Source organism: Ranitomeya imitator, chromosome 1 (assembly GCF_032444005.1).
Source record: "Ranitomeya imitator isolate aRanImi1 chromosome 1, aRanImi1.pri, whole genome shotgun sequence".
Lineage (NCBI taxonomy): Eukaryota > Metazoa > Chordata > Amphibia > Anura > Dendrobatidae > Ranitomeya > Ranitomeya imitator.
Genome location: NC_091282.1, coordinates 548503794 through 548524387, shown reverse-complemented (window position 1 = coordinate 548524387; position 20594 = coordinate 548503794). Strand labels below are relative to the sequence as shown.

The window sequence follows — 20594 nt, the reverse complement described above, 5'->3', positions numbered from 1 at the left end:
CCGCAGCACTTGCAGGGGGGGCCCGGTGAGCAGATGAGACGGGGCCCAATGCGGGCCCCCTCTGCCCACCGGGCCACATACGTCAGTCATGGCTGTAATGCCCTGATGGCGGCCCTGAGTGCAGGAGAAGAAGCAATCAGGCGCTGCGGTCTTCTGGCTCTCCTCTGTTGCAGTAAGGCTACGTTCACATTTGCATTGTGCGCCGCTGCGTCGGTGACGCAACGCACAACGCAAATAAAAACGCACCAAAACGCACGCAAAAACGCTGCGTTTTGCGACGCATGCGTCCTTTTTTGCCGAAATTTGGACGCAAAAAAAATGCAACTTGTTGCGGTTTCTGCGCCCAACGCTTGCGGCAAAAAAACGCATGCGTCGCACAACGCAGCACAACGCATGTCCATGCATCCCCCATGTTAAATATAGGGGCGCATGACGCTTGCGTCGCCGCAGCGTTTCCCGACGCTGCGTCGGGAAACGCTAATGTGAACGTTACCTAACCCCGTGGCAATGCCTTACAACTATCACATCAGTTGGTGTAGCACACTGAATGTAGGGGGACAATTACATTAACTATAATATAATTGCCTAGAATACTACTTCCTGCAATTTGTGCCAACTTCCTGTTGCGAGCGACCAATCAGAAACGTGCCGTACTGTGACACACTCCGCCCGCCATTTTGGTGTGATTTTTGAATTTTTACCTCACAGCAAGTTTCTACTGCGTGGAGGCGGGCCCAGTGACGTTGCTCTTCAAGCTCCTGCCGAATTTCGTCAAAAAAATGATAATACCATTTACCAAAACTATATATATTTAGTTGTGAAGTGGTTCAGTGACATTTTCACACCAATTTTGAACTTTTGTTTGGTGTTTTCTCCATATACTGCCTATTATTCACTGACTGTTATACTGAGAGACTGCCGTTTATTAACCTCTTCTTTGCCACATTGGGTATATTGCTCTATTATTTGCCACATAAGGACATTGTCCATTATTGCCCAGCAATTTCTTAAATAACAAGAATTGTCAAGAGCTGGTAAGTGCAGCCATTTTTTGTTCTTTCTTACTATTATTTATTAATTGTATTATTCTTAAATTTGAATAAATAAAGTATATATGGATTCTAGACTCCCGATTCTTTAGAATCGGGCTGCCATCTAGTTAACTATAAAAGATGAGGGCAGGGTGAGTAGTGGTCATTTTAAGATTTATAGCCTAGGGATATCAGTTGAGAGGCAACAGCTCATCGTTACAGATCGGGGTTGAAAGGCCTGAGTCTCATTGTGGCAAACTACTGCAGCCCTGATGAACATTGAAAATGGAAGAGGTAGTCTCAGTTTGTGAATAATAATGCAAAGACTCAAGTGATAGGGAGGACCTTCAGAGTTCGGCTGCCGTCACACTAGCAGTATTTGGTTAGTATTTTACATTAGTATCTGTAAGCCAAAACCAGGAGTGGGTGATAAATACAGAAGTGGTGCATATGTTTCTATTATACTCCTCCTTTAATTGTTCCACTCCTGGTTTTGGCTACAAATACTGATGTAAAATACTGACCATATACTGCTAGTGTGACTCCAGCATTAGGCTATGTGCACACGTTGCGGATTAGGCTTAAGAATTTCTGGTGCGGATTCTGCCTCTCCTGGCAGAAAACGCACCTGCGGTTCCGTAGCGTTTTTTCTATGTGTTTTTGCTGCGGTTTTCTTGCGGATTTGCTGCGGTTTTTACCCCTGTGGTTTTCTATAATGGAATGGGTACAAAAACGCTGCAGATTCACAAAAAAGAAGTGACATGCTACTTCTTTTAAACCGCAGCGTTTCCATAGCGGATTTTCCGCAAAGTGTGCACAACATTTTTTTTTTCTCATTGATTTACATTGTACTGTAAATCAATTGCGTATTTGCAGCGTTTCTGCATCTCAAAAAACGCTGCGGATCCGCAGAGAATTCGCAACGTGTGCACATACCCTTAGGGTAAGTGTCCACTTTCAGGATGGCCGGCGGTATCGTCGCTCTGCAGTAAGCCCCGCCCCCTTTCTGGAACGCGATGATACCGGATGTGTTCATAGCACACATCCGGGATCATCGCTCCCCACACATAGGGCCCTGTGCTATATCTTGCGGCGACGCTGCGTCGCCGCAAGATATACGGATATGCTGCGATCTGAAAAGACGCGCAGCATGTCCGGAGTCGCAGGGCCTCCGCGTGCGTGTTACCATGCATAGTGGAGACGGGATTTCATTAAATCCCCTCCACTATGCTGTAACATCTGGACGCTGCGTGTCTGACGCTGCGGCTCTATGAAGCGTCAGACACGCAGCGTTTCCTGCACGTGGACACATACCCTTAGTGTGACTGTGAATTGATTGATCCATGATATACTGCAGCACAGCACCTTTAATTTAATATGCATCTGTACTAATTTTGTGCTTTCATTAAAGAGCTTAAAGGGGATTTTGTACATTACTAGGAGACTTGAGTATTGTAAGTAACTAGAGGCTTTGCAGTATTAAGAATCAGATTTTTTTGAAAATTTGACAAAGCTGGAAATTTCTAATTTCAAAATATCTACATCTCTAGTAGTAACTTAACAGACCATTGACGTTGATGTGTTAGAAGCAAGAAAGATGGGTAAGCGTAAAGATTGAAGCAAACATTACATAAGAACTGTAGTACAGATTGCTACATAAGATAGAAAGTCTAAACACACAGTGAAACATAACTTGCTACTGTATGTATTATGCTGTATAGCCAAAAAGTGCCCAGATTTTTTTCTAATGTAGGAGAATGGAGCATAGGAGACAAAGGGTTGCAAAGAGGTGTTGCCTCCAGACTTCAACAGAACCCCGTGGAACTATTCTCAAGGAGAAGCGTTGCAGAAGTGACAGATTTAGGCAGTGTCCCAATCAGGTGACCGTGACAAAACCAGCCTCCAATATAAAAGGTCAGCAAAGGTTTGGCACCAAGAGAGATGGCAGGTGCTCCCAATGGAGCTGCAGTTGCTGAGAAACCAGATGGAGATGACAACAGTCAAGCTCAGAAGACCAGAGCTACGCGGATCAAGGTCCAGATTACGCTCACTGACGGTCAAATAGTGAAGACCCAAACAACGCTGTTTCTGACCCAGAAAATGCCAGTCAACAGTCGGCGGTCAAGCATGAAAGAGGCACTGGGAATACATGGCCAGTCAGTGACTCTAGCCTGGGCCAGTGATAGAAGGAGATTAGTGATGAGTGAGAGTGGTCAGTTAAGGTGTTAGCAGGACACGCTCAAGTGCTAATAGGACATCTTCAGCATGCTCTAATTATATGTTTGAGTCGCCGTGGCTGCATGTCTCATGGTTGTTTGACTGCCGCAACACATTAAGGGATTGCCTAACAAACAGGAAATCCCTGCATGTGTTGCCGCTGTCGAACAGACGTGAGACATGTAGGCATGACAACTGGCACATAGCATTATAGCACGCCGAAGATGCTCTATTCGCACTCGAGCACGCTCGGTTAATAGCTTATCCGGGCACATTCTCTCATCATTAAAGGAGGTGTGTGAGATGGGCCGTCAATTCCAGCATGAACATACGGTACCAAGCGTGGGTAGGGAGAGGACTGCAGACCAGACAGGGGCTGGTTGACACGAGAGCAACTCAGAGAGCATTGATAAACTTTGAAATAAAAACATGCAGCTAGTGAGACAGAGCCACAACCTTCATCAAGACCCAGAAAGCAGCAGAAAAATCCAGAGACTGTTCCCGCCAAATATTGGGTTTGCCCCCCCACTAGAATTAGGTTGGACTGTAGACTCGAAGCTGATACTGAAGATTCCAGTTCCATACAAATCCATATACCACTGTTATATAATTGCTTGCCAAGTACTCTGTGAATATTATCCTTTTGTGATTTGTTATTTTCAGTATCCCTGTTTCTAGGTTGTATTGTTAACACAATAATTAAATTGTTGTTTCCACCTGATGCCTCCGCTGTTACATTTAATCACCTGCTTACACATACACTTGCTACTGCTAAAAGTGCCTAAAGTAGGCATCGGAATTATTCAATGGAGCAAAGGAAGAAGGTTTTTTCTTTTATATTTTCTTTTATAATATGTGGATGGCCAGGATGACTACATTTACACATGGTACCAGGGGAAAACTTTCAATGGCATGCATGCGGAAGTTTTTGAAACATAGCATGTAGCTAAAAATTGTTGCAGTCCAAGTCTCGCTCTGCTTGGCAGCAGTATGCTATAATGTCAGTGGCCACTTTCAGCACAATTATATACCCTGCCACACTGCAAAAATTGGAATGGTTTGAAGAATATGAAAAACTGTTCATTGTGTTGCCATGGCCTTCAAAGTCCTTAAATCTCTATTTGATCGAGTGTTTGTTAGACATAATGAAAGGACATGTTCGATCCTTAGAAGTCTTAAAGGGGTTTTCCCAAAAAGTTAATTTTAATCAACATTTTAATCAATAGATCTTGGAATAATAATAATTTCCACAACTGGATGTGTTTAAAAAAAAGTGTTCCTGTGCTGAGATAATCTTATAAATGTGCCCCTGCTGTGTAATGTGTAATGGCCGTGTCTGACCGTACAGGAACATGGTCTGATCATACCACAGCTCCTGGACAGGGGAGGAAGCAAGAGAGTATACAGTCACTACAGCATGATATGACAAATGATTTTTTCTTTATGGTAAAACATTGCTTAAAAACAGGAGGTGAAATGTTTTTAACCACAAAAATATTTTTCTGTGATTCCCCTGCTATAATGTCTGTATACTCTATTTTGTGTCTTCCCTTCTTCAGGAGTTGTGGTACGATCGGACCATGTTCCTGCACGGTGAGGCACGGCCATTACGCAGTACATAGTTTTCATTATTTTGAATGCACTATGTATTTTTTGGGGCAGCTTTTCTCTTCTTCTCCCTCATATCTGATTTTTGCACAGTATTAATAACACCCTTATGTTTATTATTGTTGTGGTGCCCACTGCCCTTTGTTTCCCTAACAAGAATAGCGTTTAAGAGAAAATAGAAAGCATAGCCAGAGATGAGACTAGTCCAGCTCCACCCCAGTCTTCATTATGGAAGAGACATGTCAATCATCTCTACCAGTAAATTCTCTCTGAAAAAAAGAAAACAAGAAATGTATACCTGGCTGTAATCATGCTCTAATTAATGCTGCCAGTTGTTTGGGCAGCAATGATCAGGTGACAGGGCCCCTTTAAGGAATTTTACAAGTTCCTACAAGTGGCGCTACTGTAAATTAGGAGCTTTCATAGAGAAGTAAGTAAAAGGATGTCTTGTAAAACATGACAGAAAGCAAAAGGAAAAAAAACTGAAAAAAGAACTGTCTACAGCAACTAAATAGAAAAGAGGTCATGCACACAAACTGTTAGTGTTGGCTTACATTTTGAGTTGCATCCAGCTCCTCTCACATTCTAGTTGGGTTCCTATTTCATCTGTAGTAAGTAGACCCCTCTTCTTGGGGCTGGAAGAGGGTTTAAATTCAGATCACTACCTGTTCAGCACCAGAGAGAAGTAGATCCAGGTTCATGTGTTACTTGGGGCAGACATGCCATCCTGCCACCCTGCCCTGTTGCTCGCTGTGCTTTTGAAGATCTCAGCCTCTTTTGGTAAGTGAAACAAAACATTCTACGTTTTTTTAATCTAATTTCATTTTGACCTTTCTGCCAAATTCTCAGCCCCTGGGTAGGACTTGCTCCATAGATTTAAGTAAAAGGGACTTGTTTATAGCACTGAAAACATTGCGATTTGAATGGTTTAGGGTATTTTCATGTATAGCTAATAGGTTGGAGATGAAATCCACAGCATGTCAGTTTATGCTTGTGAAGCTTCACCAAATATCTGCAACATTTTTGTCAAAAAAATCAGAAACAAAAAAATGTAATGTTTCAGAATCAGAGTATCAGTCCCAGGCGACCACACACTGAATTATTATGTTTGAGCATGGTATTCACTACTAAATGTTTTGACCATGTACCTATGGAAAGGTAGTAACACTGTGAATTATGATCACAGGTAACAGTTTTCTTCCAGAAAATTGTAGGACTCTCCAATTCATAGGGTTGGAACACCTGTGCAACTGAATCCTATGGTCTTCTTATTCATCCTGTTATTGTGATATCATCTCCTTGATCTGGCATATACCGTATGAATGTTGTAGATTATGTGTTATATGTTAATAGATTACCACCATCTTTAAGATTCATACATGTATAGGAGTACACGTTCTGTATATACAGAGTATGAAATAAGTATTGAACATGTCACCAATTTTCTAATTAAATATATTTCTAAAAGTGCCATTGACATGAAATTCTCACCAGAAACCATCCAATTCACAAATGCAAAGATATCAAATCATAAATGTCCATAAATTAAGTTATGTGTAATTATAAAAAATGACACATGGAAAAAGTGTTGAACATTCTTACTGAAATGTAATTTATACTTCGTACAAAAGCCTTTGTTGATGATGACAGTTTCAAGATGCCTCCTGTATGGAGAAAGTCACATGCTTTGCATTTGTCACTCTCCAGATCCTGAAGGTTCCGTGGGCTCCTTCTATAAACTCTGAGCTTTAGTTCCTTCCATATATTTTCTATTGGATTCAAGTCATGTTATTGGTTGAAATATTTTTGCGGCTTTATTTTCTTTTTCGGATACCAGTTGAGAGTTTCCTTCGCTGTGTGTTTGGAATCACTGTCTTGCTGAAATGTCCACTCTTATTTCATCCTCATCACCCTGGAAGATGGCAGCAGATTATTTTTTCACGAATGTCTTTATATGTTTATATGAAGTTTGCCAATGCCATAAGCTGAAAAACAGCCCCACATCACTTCACTATTAGTATGGCGTCTTTGGGGTGATATGCAGTGCCTTTTACATAGTGTGTATTACAGCATCCAAATAGTTCAATTTTGGTCTTATCCAACTAGACTATATTCTCCCAGTATTTTACAGGCTTGTCTAAGTGTTATTGAACAAACTTTAAACTTTGAACATGCTTCTTGTTCAGCAGTGGAGTCTTGCATGGTGAGCATGCATACAGGCCATGGAAGTTAAGTGCATTACTTATTGTTTTCTTTGAAACAACTGTACCTGCAGATTCCAGGTCTTTCTGTACCTCTCCACAGTGGGTTCTTGGATCTTAGACAACTTTTTTCTGATAATTCTTTTCATTCATCTGTATGAAATCATGTGGGGAGCACCTAGTCGGGGCCAGTTTGCTGTAAATTGATGTTCTTTCCACTTACGGATTATAGCCCCAATGGGTCAACAATAAGATTAGGAAAGTCTTGAGACAGCTCACTGGTTTTACCTATCTTGAGGTGTTTCTTATGTGGAATCTTGGTAATAAGAGACCTTTTTATAGGTCATCAGTTGAACCAGCTGATATTATTTTTCACTGTCAGGATTGCGTTCTAATTACTGATACATGTAAGCTGGTGTCATGACTTTCCATAGCTTTTTGCACTTCTCTTTCTTCATGTTTTCAATACTTTTTACATGTTTAATTTCTCATTATTACACATTAAAGGGAACTTGTCACCCCCAAAATCGAAGATGAGCTAAATCCACCGGCAGCAGGGGCTTATCTACAGCATTCTGTAATGTTGTAGATAAGCCCCCGATGTAACCTGAAAGGTAAGAAAAACAGGTTATATTATACTCACCCAGAGGCAGTCCCGCTACGGTCCGGTCCGATGGGTGTTGCGGTCCGGTCCGGGGCCTCCCATTTTCTTACGATGATGTCCTCTTCTTGTGTTCACGCTGCGGCTCCGGCGCAGGCATACTTTATCTGCCCTGTTGAGGGCAGAGCAAAGTACTGGAGTGTGCAGGTGACGGGATAGGTCAGAGAGGCCCGGAGCCTGCGCACTGCAGTACTTTGCTCTGCCCTCAACAGGGCAAACAAAGTACGCCTGTGCCGGAGCTGCAGCGTGAAGACAAGAAGAGGACTTCATCCTATGAAGATGGGAGGCCCCGGATCGGACCGCGATGCCCATCGGATCGGACCGCCCCCCCAGGTGAGTATAATATAACCTGTTTTTCTCATCTTTCAGGTTACATCGGGGGCTTATCTACAGCATTACAGAATGCTGTAGATAAGACCCTGAAACTGGTGGGTTTAGCTCGTCTTCGATTTTGGGGGTTACAAGATCCCTTTAATTTATGGACATCGATGATTTGATTTCTTTTCCTGTGTTGGACAGGTTGTTACCGACATCTGGTAAGAATTTAATGTCAATAAGCACCGTTAGAAATATATTTACTTAGAAAATAGTTGATCTGTTCAATACTTATATCACCCATTGTATATACTCCTCAATATTTGAATTGTAACATCAAGGAGGAAAAGTTATGGAATTTCAGAAAACTTCTATAGACATGATTTGCGAATTATGAAAAAATGTAAACCAAATTTTCAAAACATCACAATGTCTTCAGTACGGAGTATGTGCGAAATACACATGCTTGCATGTCTTGGCTTATGTTAATGAAGTTATTAATAGTTGACTAACTTAAGGAATGTTCTGCCACATTGAATGCATTTAGGTATGCAAATCATCAAGATCTTCTGTTGGCATCTCCTTTGCAATGAATGGTATCTCAAATGTGCACGGTGGGAGACTAGTCCGGAGACACTGCGTGCCATGAAAGTATGTTTAGGCAGGCTGCTCACAGGAATACAAGTAACATGCAACATCACATTGGGTTAAAAAATGGTTCCTGGGACACTTTAGAGATATGGCAATGCAAGTCTATGGGTCCACAAGAAAATCAGACATCACTCAGTTGACATCCGAGTGCAGTCTGATTTTCATTATCTGCCGGAAAGGAAAAGGTAGATAAACTTTTTTTTCCATGTACAAGAAAAACTGATGACATTCTGACCACACTTTGTCATCAATTTGTTTTTGTCAAATGCGAGAAAAACGGACATCTGAATGAGCTCTCAGGCTTGATTTATCCAATTTCATCTGCACAATGTATTGCCATTTCACCAAAGTCTCCCAGGAGCTCAACATGACGCCAGTCTTCATATTGTTTGTTCAACTGGGAGAAGCCTGTGCGGTGTAGCTATTTGGCACTCCACACCTCCCAACAATCCTGTATCCAGTGGGACTGTCCCATTTTGAAGAGGCAGTCCTTCTATGCTTGCAAGTCAGGGCTTTGTCCCAACCTTCCACTTACTCCCCCTGTGCAGTGTCTTCTCTCCAGAATCTTCATCGCACACACATTGATTAAATAAACAATTCTCTTCTTATCTCCCCAGGAATTGAACCCACAACCTGTGCCGTTGCAGGCAGCAGCTAAAAATATGAGCTACAATCTGCACTGACAAGTTTGGGAAAATTTTCAATACTTCAAGCTGCATTGCAGCTTCTGAATCCACAGGCAGATGATACTGATACTAAGGGCTCATACCCATATGTGAGAAAAAAACGGTCCCATTTCTGGACCGAAAAAACGGAGGTAAAACATGCGATTGTCATGCGAGTGTCGTGCGATGTCAATGCGATTTATTATCGCAACATCCATATGATATCCGTATGCAATCTATGTGCAATTCAATTTTAACATCAGCTTTTACATACAGCAGTTCTCTGACATTTACACATAGTTTTACAGCGAAATATTGTTCAAAACACACACATATATATATATATATATATATATATACACAAATATATATGTGATAGATAGATAGATAGATAGAGAGAGAGAGATAGATAGAGAGATAGAGAGATAGATAGATAGATAGATAGAGAGATAGATAGATAGATAGATAGATAGATAGATAGATAGATAGATAGATAGATAGATAGAAAGAAAGAAAAGCCGGCAATTCCTGTGCGCTTACAATAAAATCACACTGACAGGTTGCAATAGAATAGATAAAATAAATGTCTACACATAGTGTAGGTATATATATATATATATATATATATGCATATATATATATGTCAGTGAGACACATATATATATATTTATATTTCATACAGCGCTAGATAGCGTAAAAGCCGGTAATTCAATTACCGGCTTTTGCTATCTCCTTCCCAAACCCGACAGGATATGAGACATGGTTTACATACAGTAAACCATTTCATATCCCTTATTTTTTTTACATATTAAACACTAATAATGTTACAAGTGTATGTGTGCAAAATTTGGGAGCTGTAGCTGTTAATTCACGAAAAAAACTGGTGTGGGCTTCGGCTCAATTTTCTACGCCAGATTGGGAAAGCCAGTGACTGAGGGCAGATATTAATAGCTGAGAGAGGGACCATGGATATTGCCCCCCCCAGGCTAAAAACATCTGCCCCCTGCCACCCCAGAAAAGGCTCATCTGTAAGATGTGCCTATTGTGGCACTTAGCCACTCTCTTCCCACTCCTGAGTAGCAGTGGAATATGAGGAAATAAAGGGTTAATGTCACCTTGCTAATGTAAGGTGACATTGAGCCTGGTTAATAATGGAGAGGTGTCAATAAGACACCTATCCATTATTAATCCAATATTAATAAAGGGTTAAAAGAACACATCTTACAGATGTGCCTTTTCTGGGGTGGCTGAGGGCAGATGTTTTTAGCCAGGGTGGGGGGGGGGCAAAAACCGTGGACCCTCTCCAGGCTATTAATATCTGCCCTCAGTCACTGGCTTTCCCACTCTGGTGGAGAAAATTGCTTGGGAACCCATGCCAGTTTTTTCCCGTGACTTAACCCTTTATTTTAACAGCTACAGCTCCCAAATTTTACACACAGACACTTGTAGCATTATTAGTGCGGAATATGTAAAAAAATAAGGGATATGAAATGGTTTACTGTATGTAAACCATGTCTCATATCATGTCGGGTTTAGGAAGGAGATAGCAAAAGCCGAAAATTGAATTACCGTCCTTTCTGCTATCTAGCTCTGTATAAAATATATATATATATATATATATATATATATATATATACTGTATATACTGTATATAAAAGTTTGGACACACCTTCTCATTTGAATATTCTACTGTATTTTCATGACTATGACAATTGTATTTTTGTAACAAAAAAGTGTGAAACAACTGAAATTATGTCTTATATTCTACCTCTTGAAGCTCATCAAGAGAATGCCAAGAGTGTGCAAAGCAGTCATCAAAGCAAAAGGTGGCTACTTTGAAGAACCTAGGATATAAAACATATTTTCAATTGTTTCACACTTTTTTGTTAAGTATATAATTCTACATGTTCATTCATAATTTTGCTGCCTTCAGTGTGAATTTACAATTTTCATAATCATGAAAATACAGAAAAATATTTAAATGAGAAGGTGTGTCCAAACTTTTGGTCTATACTGTATATATATATATATATATATATATATATAGGGTTAAGCGAAACGGATCGGACAAATTCAAAAATCGCCGACTTTCGTCAAAGTCGGGTTTCGTGAAACCCGACTCGATCCTAGTGTGGGATCGGCCATGAGGTCAGCGATCAGCGCGCCAAAGTCATGGTTTGTATGACGTTTTCAGCGCCATTTCTCATCCAATGAAGGAGGACACAGAGTGTGGGCAGCGTGATGACATAGGTCTCGGTTTCCACCATCTTAGATAAGGGCATTACAGTGATTGGCTTGCTTTCTGCGGTGTCACGGGGGCTATAAAGGGGCATGCACGCCGACCGCCATCTTACTTCTGCCGATCTTAGCATAGGGAGAGGTTTCTGCAGCTGCATCAGAAGAAGAGATATAGTTAGGGAGGGAAGATTAACCCCGAAATTACTTGTGCTGTAGCGATTTCCATTGTCCAACACCACCTTTTCTTTGCAGGGACAGTGGAATTCATATTTTTGTGCATCAGCGCTGTAGCTTATTAGGCTGCCTTATAAGGCTCCCTGATAGCGGCATTGCTGTTTGTACGCTGCTGTGCAAAACAACTGCTGTTTTAAAAGCAAAAATCCTGTTGCTCCTTTCTGCACAGTTCTCTTGTTTATTTGTCCACACTTTTGTGTGCAGCAGTCCTTTTTATTGCTGCCATACTTGTCCTGAGATCATTGTAGGGAGATTGAAATTGTACTACAGCCCTTGTATTTTTTTGATATATCTTCCAGCCACGTTCTGCCACTTACATTGTGTAGTGTAATACACTGGGCCTGAATTTTGTTGCAGTCTCCCGCCCAAAAAAGGGAGATTGAAATTGGCACTAAGTAGATCTACGTCAGTTCTGTTAGTTTGTCGTATATCTTCCAGCAACGTTCTGCCACTTACATTGTGTAGTGTAATACACTGGGCCTGAGTTTTGGTTCAGTCTCCCCCCAAAAAAGGGAGATTTAAATTGGCACTAAGTGGATCTACGTCACAGTTCTGTTAGTTGGTCGTACATCTTCCAGCCACGTTCTGCCACTTACATTGTGTAGTGTAATACACTGGGCCTGAGTTTTGGTGCAGTCTCCCCACAAAAAAAGGGAGATTTAAATTGGCACTAAGTGGATCTACATCAGAGTTCTGTTAGTTTGTCGTACATCTTCCAGCCACGTTCTGCCACGTACATTGTGTAGTGTAATACACTGGGCCTGAGTTTTGTTGCAGTCTTCCCCCAAAAAAAGGGAGATTTAAATTGGCACTAAGTGGATCTACGTCACAGTTCTGTTAGTCGTACATCTTCCAGCCACGTTCTACCACTTATATTGTGTGGTGTAATACACTGGGCCTGAGTTTTGTTGCAGTCTCCCCCCCAAAAAAAGGGAGATTTAAATTGGCACTAAGTGGATCTACGTCACAGTTCTGTTGGTTTGTCATACATCTTCCGGCCACGTTCTGCCACTTACGTTGTGTAGTGTAATACACTGGGCCTGAGTTTTGTTGCAGTCTCCCCCCAAAAAAGGGAGATTTAAATTGGCACTAAGTGGATCTACGTCACAGTTCTGTTAGTTTGTCGTACATCTTCCAGCCACGTTCTGCCACTTACATTGTGTAGTGTAATACACTGGGCCTGAGTTCTCAACAAGTTTATATACATCTTCTACCTTGTTTCACAGTACCATATAACGGTTGTCATTTTGGTTAGATTTTTCCAAAAATGTGGAAATCTGGTGGAAGAGGCCATGGGCGGTCGTTGCCAGCTGGTACTGATGGTGGTGATGGTGGAGCATCTGGTGGTAGTGGGAAAAGCAAAATAGCACCAAAGGCTCGAGGTGTTGAGCCAGCGTCATCGTCTGGTTACACAAGGCCTTGAAGGCTCCCCTATCTGGGAGTAGGAAAACAGCTTTTAAAGCCGGAGCAGCAGGAAAAAGTTTTGGCTTTCCTTGCTGACTCAGCCTCTAGCTCTTTCGCCTCCTCTTCAGAAGGTTCGAAATCTAAAAGCAGCGAGTCGTCAGTGGATGCTCCCAGTCAGGAACAAGTTGCTTCCTTGTGTCCTTCACCCAAACCAAAAGTGAAGGATGCGGCAGGTGAAACTACAGTTTACTCCATGGAGCTCTTAACACATACCGTGCCTGGGTTAGAGAGGGAAATTGTTAAAAGCCCATTACAAGATAAATCGGACATGGAGTGCACAGATGCACAGCCACAGCTAGATTATTATGCTGTTCCATTGACTCAGATCACTACATTGCCCTCGCAGTGTACTGAGCCAGAATCTGACCCTGATGAGACTATGGTGCCCCGTCACGAACGCTATAGCACCTTACACGGTGACACAGAGGAAGGTGCACATGACATTGAAGAGGAGGTGATAGATTACCCAGTTGTTGACCCAGATTGGCAGCCATTGGGGGAAGAGGGTGCCGCTGCCAGTAGCTCAGAAGCGGAGGCGGATGATCCGCAGCAGCCATCTACATCGCAACAGCTTTCATCTGGCAGGCCCGTATCTGGCCAAATATGTTTGTCAAAACCAAAAACAGTTTTAGGACAGCGTGGCCATCTGGTGAAAGTAGCACAGCGTGCAATGCCTGAAAAGGTAATCCATAGTAGGAAGAGTGCAATGTGGGAATTTTTTAACCAAGATCCGAATGATCACTGCAAAGTTATCTGTAAGAAGTGCTCAAAGACCTTTAGCAGAGGGAAGAATCTCCTAAAATTAAATACAACGTGCATGCGTAGACATTTTACCAGCATGCAATTGCAAGCCTGGACTAACCACCAAACGTCCAGTACCGTTGGTGCACCTGCTCAGAATGAAGGTAGTCAGCAACGCTACATTGCTTCCCTCACAGTAATCCCACCGGTTAGGACACCACCAGCAGCAAATGTGGAGGTATCGTCACAAGGCCAAAGCAGGGAATCACAAGGTTCTTGGTAGGAAACACTGCAGATAGGCCAACATCAAGAATACCATCACCAACCCTCTCTCAATCTGCCATGTCCACCACCACCCCCGCTAGTTCCACCATATGCAGCTCTCCAGTCCAGCTCACCCTACAAGAGACTCTCGTTAGAAAAAGAAAGTACTCATCTTGTCATCTGCGTACACAGGGTTTGAACGCCCACATTGCTAGACTAATCTAGTTAGAGATGATGCCCTACCGGGTGGTTGAAAGCGAAGCTTTCAAAGCCCTGATGGCCTATGCAGTACCATGCTATGACCTACCCAGTCGACACTTCTTTGCGAGAAAAGCCATCACAGCCCTCCATCAGCAAGTCAAAGACTGCATTGTCCATGCACTGAGGCAATCAGTCAGTAGAAAGGTGCACCTCACAACAGATGCATGGACCAGTAGGCATGGCCAGAGACGTTATTTGTCCATCACGGCGCACTGGGTTAATGTGGTGGATGCAGGGTCCACAGGGGACAGTCATAGTGGGACAGTTCTCCCAAGCCCACGGTCTAGGAAACAGTTGCCTGTAGGCATTCACCACCCCTCCTCCTCCTCCTCCAGAAGTGAACGCTCGTCCACAGAGTGCAGTCGCACGACCACTCCATCCGCAACTGCCAGTGTTGCACACGAGGTGTCCCATTATGGAACAGCTAGTGGTAAGCGTCAGCAGGCTGTGCTACAAATGAAGTGTTTGGGCGACAAATGACACACCGCGGAAGTACTGGCCAAGTACTTGCAGCAAGAAACTCAGTCATGGCTGGGCAGTGTACATCTTGAGGCAGGCAAGGTAACCAGTGATAACGGAAGGAATTTTATGGCTGCCATAGCCCTTTCAGAACTGAAACACATTCCTTGCCTGGCTCACACCTTGAACCTGGTGGTGCAGTGCTTCCTAAAAAAATTATCCGGGGTTACCAGCCCTGCTCCTGAAGGTGCGAAGACATTGCTCGCACATCCGCCGGTCGCCCGTACACTCCAGCCGTATGCTGAACCATCAGCGATCACTGAAGCTTCCCCAGCACCGCCTAATATGCTTCAGAGGCTGTACGAACAGAGGTGTGCTGTCATTTATTTGTGGGAGGATACACATACACGGGAAGGCAGTTGGATGTCAGACATGGAGTTGTCTGGTGTGCAGTGGTCGAAGCTCCAAGACCTCTGTCAAGTTCTTCCATGTTTTGAGGAATGCACACAGCTGGTAAGTGCAGACGATGCCATCATAAGCATGAGCATCCCACTAATGCGTCTGCTGATGCAAAGTTTAATGCACATCAAGGAGCATGCGTCTGCAGCCGAGGAGGAGGGAAGCCTTGATGACAGTCAGCCATTGTCTGGTCAGGGAACTCTCCTGGACGAGGTGGCGGATGAAGAGGAGGAGGAGGATGATGGGGATGAATATTTATGGGAGAAGGATGATTCTCAGCGGGCAATAGAAACTGGTGGCGTTGCAAGGTCAGGTACAGGGTTTTTGCGGGCCACAAGTGATGTTGATTTGCAAGAAAGTGCTCCTCAACCCAGCACAAGCAGTGAATTGACACCTGGAACATTGGCCCACATGGCAGAGTATGCCTTGCATATCCTAAAAGGGGACCCCCGCATTATCAAAATGATGACCGATGATGATTACTGGTGGCCTGCTTCCCGGATCCACGATACAAAGGAAAATTACAAAATATCATGCCACATGAGAACCTGAAGCAAATATTGGCTACCAAACAAGCAACTCTTGTAGACCGTTTGGTTCAGGCATTCCCAGCACACTGAGGCGGTGATGGTTCTCACACGAGCTGTAGGGGGCAACATGGCACAGGTGTTAGAGGTGCACAAATCCGAAGTGGCGTTGGACAGAGGGGTTTTATGACCAGCTTGTGGAGTGATTTGCAATGACCGCAGACACGGCAGGTACTGCTGCATCAATTCAAAGTGACAGGAGACAGCATTTGTCCAGTACGGTTACCAACTATTTTTCCTCCCTTATCGATGTTCTCCCTCACAGGTCATTCCCTTTGATTACTGGGCATCTAAAATACACACCTGGCCTGAATTGGCAGAATATGCATTACAGGAGCTCGCTTGCCCAGCTGCTAGTGTGCTATCAGAAAGAGTCTTCAGTGCTGCTGGTTCAATACTGACCGAAAAAAGGACACGTCTGGCTCCCCGAAATGTTGATGATCTAACCTTCATTAAAATGAACCAATCATGGATTTCAAATTATTTTGCCCCACCTTCCCCTGCTGACACGTAGCTTGCCTTAAAAATGTCTTGCTTTTGGCCTCCTCTTTCTGGCTGCTCCAATTCCTCCATTTGCAGCTGCTGAATGTCCACCATAGGCCATTTTTATACCTCCCTAAATGGGCTGACTCCCCCTGTTATGATCCGGTGACCTTGGAGCAACATGAAAACTTTCACAGGTGGTAACTATACTGACCGCAAATCCTAATCTTAACACCGCAACTAGAAGTAGCCGTGGGGTGTACCTAACAAGCCCTAGACACCTCGTCACAGCCGGAGGACTAAATACCCCTAAAGATGGAAATAGGAATACTACCTTGCCTCAGAGCAGAACCCCAAAGGATAGGCAGCCCCCCACAAATATTGGCTGTGAGTAGGAGAGGAAAGACACACACGGTCAGAAAACAGGATTTAGCACAAGAGGCCACTCTAGCTAAAATAGGAAAGGATAGGACAGGGTTCTGTGCAGTCAGTATTAAAACCCTTCCAAAAATATCCACAGCAGATTATACAAAAAATTCCTCCATCTAACTAAAGACGTGGAACGTATATCTGCAACTCCAGAGACTACTAAACTCAGAGCAGGAATACAATCAAAAAACAAACACACAGCTTGTGTGCCATAGAAAAAGAAACAGACACTTATCTTTGCTGAATTGGCAGCTAAGCCGGAGAAGCCAGACAGAGATCCAACACCTCCCAAGAAACATTGACAACTGGCAAGGACTAATGAGTCCTGCAAACCTAAATACCCCAGTCAGAACTGCAATCAGCAAATACACCTGTCCAGGACTGCAGCCCAGAGACAACTGCATTACCACCTACAACCACCGGAGGGAGCCCAAAAGCAGAATTCACAACATCCCCCCACAGGGCCGTGGTCACCACTTGGCGCAAGCACCCGTGCGAGTGCCGTTTGCCTGGACAGGTGGGTGTGCCCACTCTTGGGCGACGGCACTGGCACAGGGTCCCTCAGTACAATGAAGTGTCTCTGATGGTGGTGGTGCACAACCAACGTCAGACACACCGTCGTAATATGAGGGGCCCTGTGCCAGTACCGCCGCCCACAAGAGAGTGTTCCCCCCAGCTCGAACAGTGCTCTACTACTTGCAAAACTTACCTCTCCCTGCTCCACCACTGTGTAGTCTGTGCTGTTAAATCCTTCAATGGCACTGCCAATACAAATTTGTTGAAATGATAGATGATAGCAAAAATATACAGGGGCCCTGGCCTCCATTTAGACCAGTTAATACTTTGCGCCAACTACCACTGTCTGCTACTCAGCAGAGGAGCCCACCCCTGTACCTAGCTATGCCACCAGTTTATTTATGAACATTTTTTTGGCTGACATTTAGCCCACTTTATTATTTTGGCCTACTAACTGTGTCAGCCACTTATTACAGTTGTCCTCCACTGAACAAAGCAATGCCGCCTGTGTACTCCTGTTACCGATTTTGAACTGCATTTAGCCTACTTTTTTATTTTAGGCCTACTAAGTCTATGTGAGCCTCACATAACAGTTGTCCTCCTACGCTGAAAAAAGTTATGCTGCCTGTGTACTCCTTTTTCCAATTTTGAACTGCATTTAGCCAACTTACTTACTTGGGCCTACTAACTGTGTCTGCCCCTCATTACAGTTGTCCTCCGCTGAACAAAGCAATGCCGACAGTTTAGTCCTGTTAGCAATTTTGAACTGCATTTAGCCTACTTACTTATTTGGGCCTAGTAACTGTGTCAGCCACTCCTTATAGTTGTCCTCCGCTGAACAAAGCAATGCCGCCAGTTTAGTCCTGTTACCAATTTTGAACTGCATTTAGCCTACTTACTTACTTGGGCCTAGTAACTGTGTGAGCCTCTCATAACAGTTGTCCTCCGCTGAAAAAAGTTATGCCGCCTGTGTACTCCTCTTACCAAATTTGAACTGCATTTAGCCTACTTACTTATTTGGGCCTAGTAACTGTGTCAGCCACTCCTTATAGTTGTCCTCCGCTGAACAAAGCAATGCCGCCAGTTTAGTCCTGTTAGCAATTTTGAACTGCATTTAGCCTACTTACCGTATATACTCGAGTATAAGCCGACCCGAGTATAAGCCGACCCCCCTAATTTTGCCACAAAAAACTGGGAAAACTTATTGACTCGAGTATAAGCCTAGGGTGGAAATGCAGCATTTACCGGTGAATTTCAAAAATAATAATAGATCATTTTTGCCCCATAGCTGTGCCATATAGTGCTCTGCATGTTCATTATTGCCCCATAGCTGTGCCATATAATGCTCTGCACCGTTCATTATTGCCCCATAGCTGTGCCATATAGTGCTCTGCACCGTTCATATTTCCCCATAGCTGTGCCATATAGTGCTCTGCACCGTTCATATTTCCCCATAGTTGTGCCATATAGTGCTCTGCACCGTTCATATTGCCCCATAGCTGTGCCATATAGTGTTCTGCACCGTTCATTATTGCCCCATAGCTGTGCCATATAGTGCTCTGCACCGTTCAGTATTGCCCCATAGCTGTGCCATATAGTGCTCTGCACCGTTCATATTTCCCCATAGCTGTGCCATATAGTGCTCTGCACTGTTCATATTTCCCCATAGCTGTGCCATATAGTGCTCTGCACCGTTCATAATTCCCCATAGCTGTGCAATATAGTGCTCTGCACCGTTCATATTTCACCATAGCTCTGCCACATAGTGCTCTGCACCGTTCATATTGCCCCATAGCTCTGCCATATAGTGCTCTGCACCGTTCATATTTCCCCATAGCTGTGCCATATAGTGTTCTGCACTGTTCATATTTCCCCATAGCTCTGCCACATAGTGCTCTGCACCATTCATATTGCCCCATAGCTCTGACATATAGTGCTCTGCACCGTTCATATTTCCCCATAGCTGTGCCCCATATAGTGCTCTGCACCGTTCATATTGCCCCATAGCTGTGCCATATAGTGCTCTGCACCGTTCATATTTCCCCATAGCTGTGCCCCATATAGTGCTCTGCACCGTTCATATTTCCCCAGAGCTGTGCCATATAGTGCTCTGCACCGTTCATTATTGTCCCATAGCTGTGCCATATAGTGCTCTGCACCATTCATATTTCCCCATAGCTGTGTCATATAGTGCTCTGCACCGTTCATTATTGCCCCATAGCTGTGCCCCATATAGTGCTTTGCGCCGTTCATATTTCCCCATAGCTCTGCCACATAGTGCTCTGCACCGTTCATATTGCCCCATAGCTCTGCCATATAGTGCTCTGCACCGTTCATATTGCCCCATAGCTGTGCCATATAGTGCTCTGCACCATTCATATTTCCCCATAGCTGTGCCATATAGTGCTCTGCACTGTTCATATTTCCCCATAGCTGTGCCCCATATAGTGCTCTGCACCGTTCATATTTCCCCATAGCTGTGCCATATAGTGCTCTGCACATTCATATTTCCCCATAGCTGTGCCCCATATAGTGCTCTGCGCCGTTCATATTGCCCCATAGCTGTGCCATATAGTGCTCTGCACCGTTCATATTTCCCCATAGCTGTGCCCCATATAGTGCTCTGCACTGTTCATATTTCCCCATAGCTGTGCCAAATAGTGCTCTGCACCGTTCATATTTCCCCATAGCAGTGCCCCATATAGTGCTCTGCGCCGTTCATATTGCCCCATAGCTGTGCCATATAGTGCTCTGCACCGTTCATATTTCCCCATAGCTGTGCCCCACATAGTGCTCTGCACCGTTCATTATTGTCCCACAGCTGTGCCATATAGTGCTCTGCACCGTTCATATTTCCCCATAGCTGTGCCATATAGTGCTCTGCACCGTTCATATTGCCCCATAGCTGTGCCCCATATAGTGCTCTGCGCCATTCATATTGCCCCATAGCTGTGCCATATAGTGCTCTGCACCGTTCATATTTCCCCATAGCTGTGCCCCATATAGTGCTCTGCACCGTTCATACTTCACCATAGCTGTGCCCCATATAGTGCTCTGCACCGTTCATATTTCCCCATAGCTGTGCCCCATATAGTGCTCTGCAGCGTTCA

At 43.8% G+C, this 20594-nt stretch overlaps 1 protein-coding gene across 1 annotated transcript in view; it reads left to right on the top strand.

Moving 5' to 3' along the window:
- The first annotated feature begins 5533 nt into the window (after positions 1–5533).
- Positions 5534–20594, top strand: part of CILP2 (cartilage intermediate layer protein 2) — a 273448-nt gene continuing 258387 nt past the window's right edge. The window contains exon 1 of the mRNA XM_069767690.1: positions 5534–5636. Within this exon, the coding sequence (XP_069623791.1) occupies positions 5576–5636 (61 nt within the window). The 5' untranslated portion in view covers positions 5534–5575. The remainder of the gene's footprint in view (positions 5637–20594) is intronic.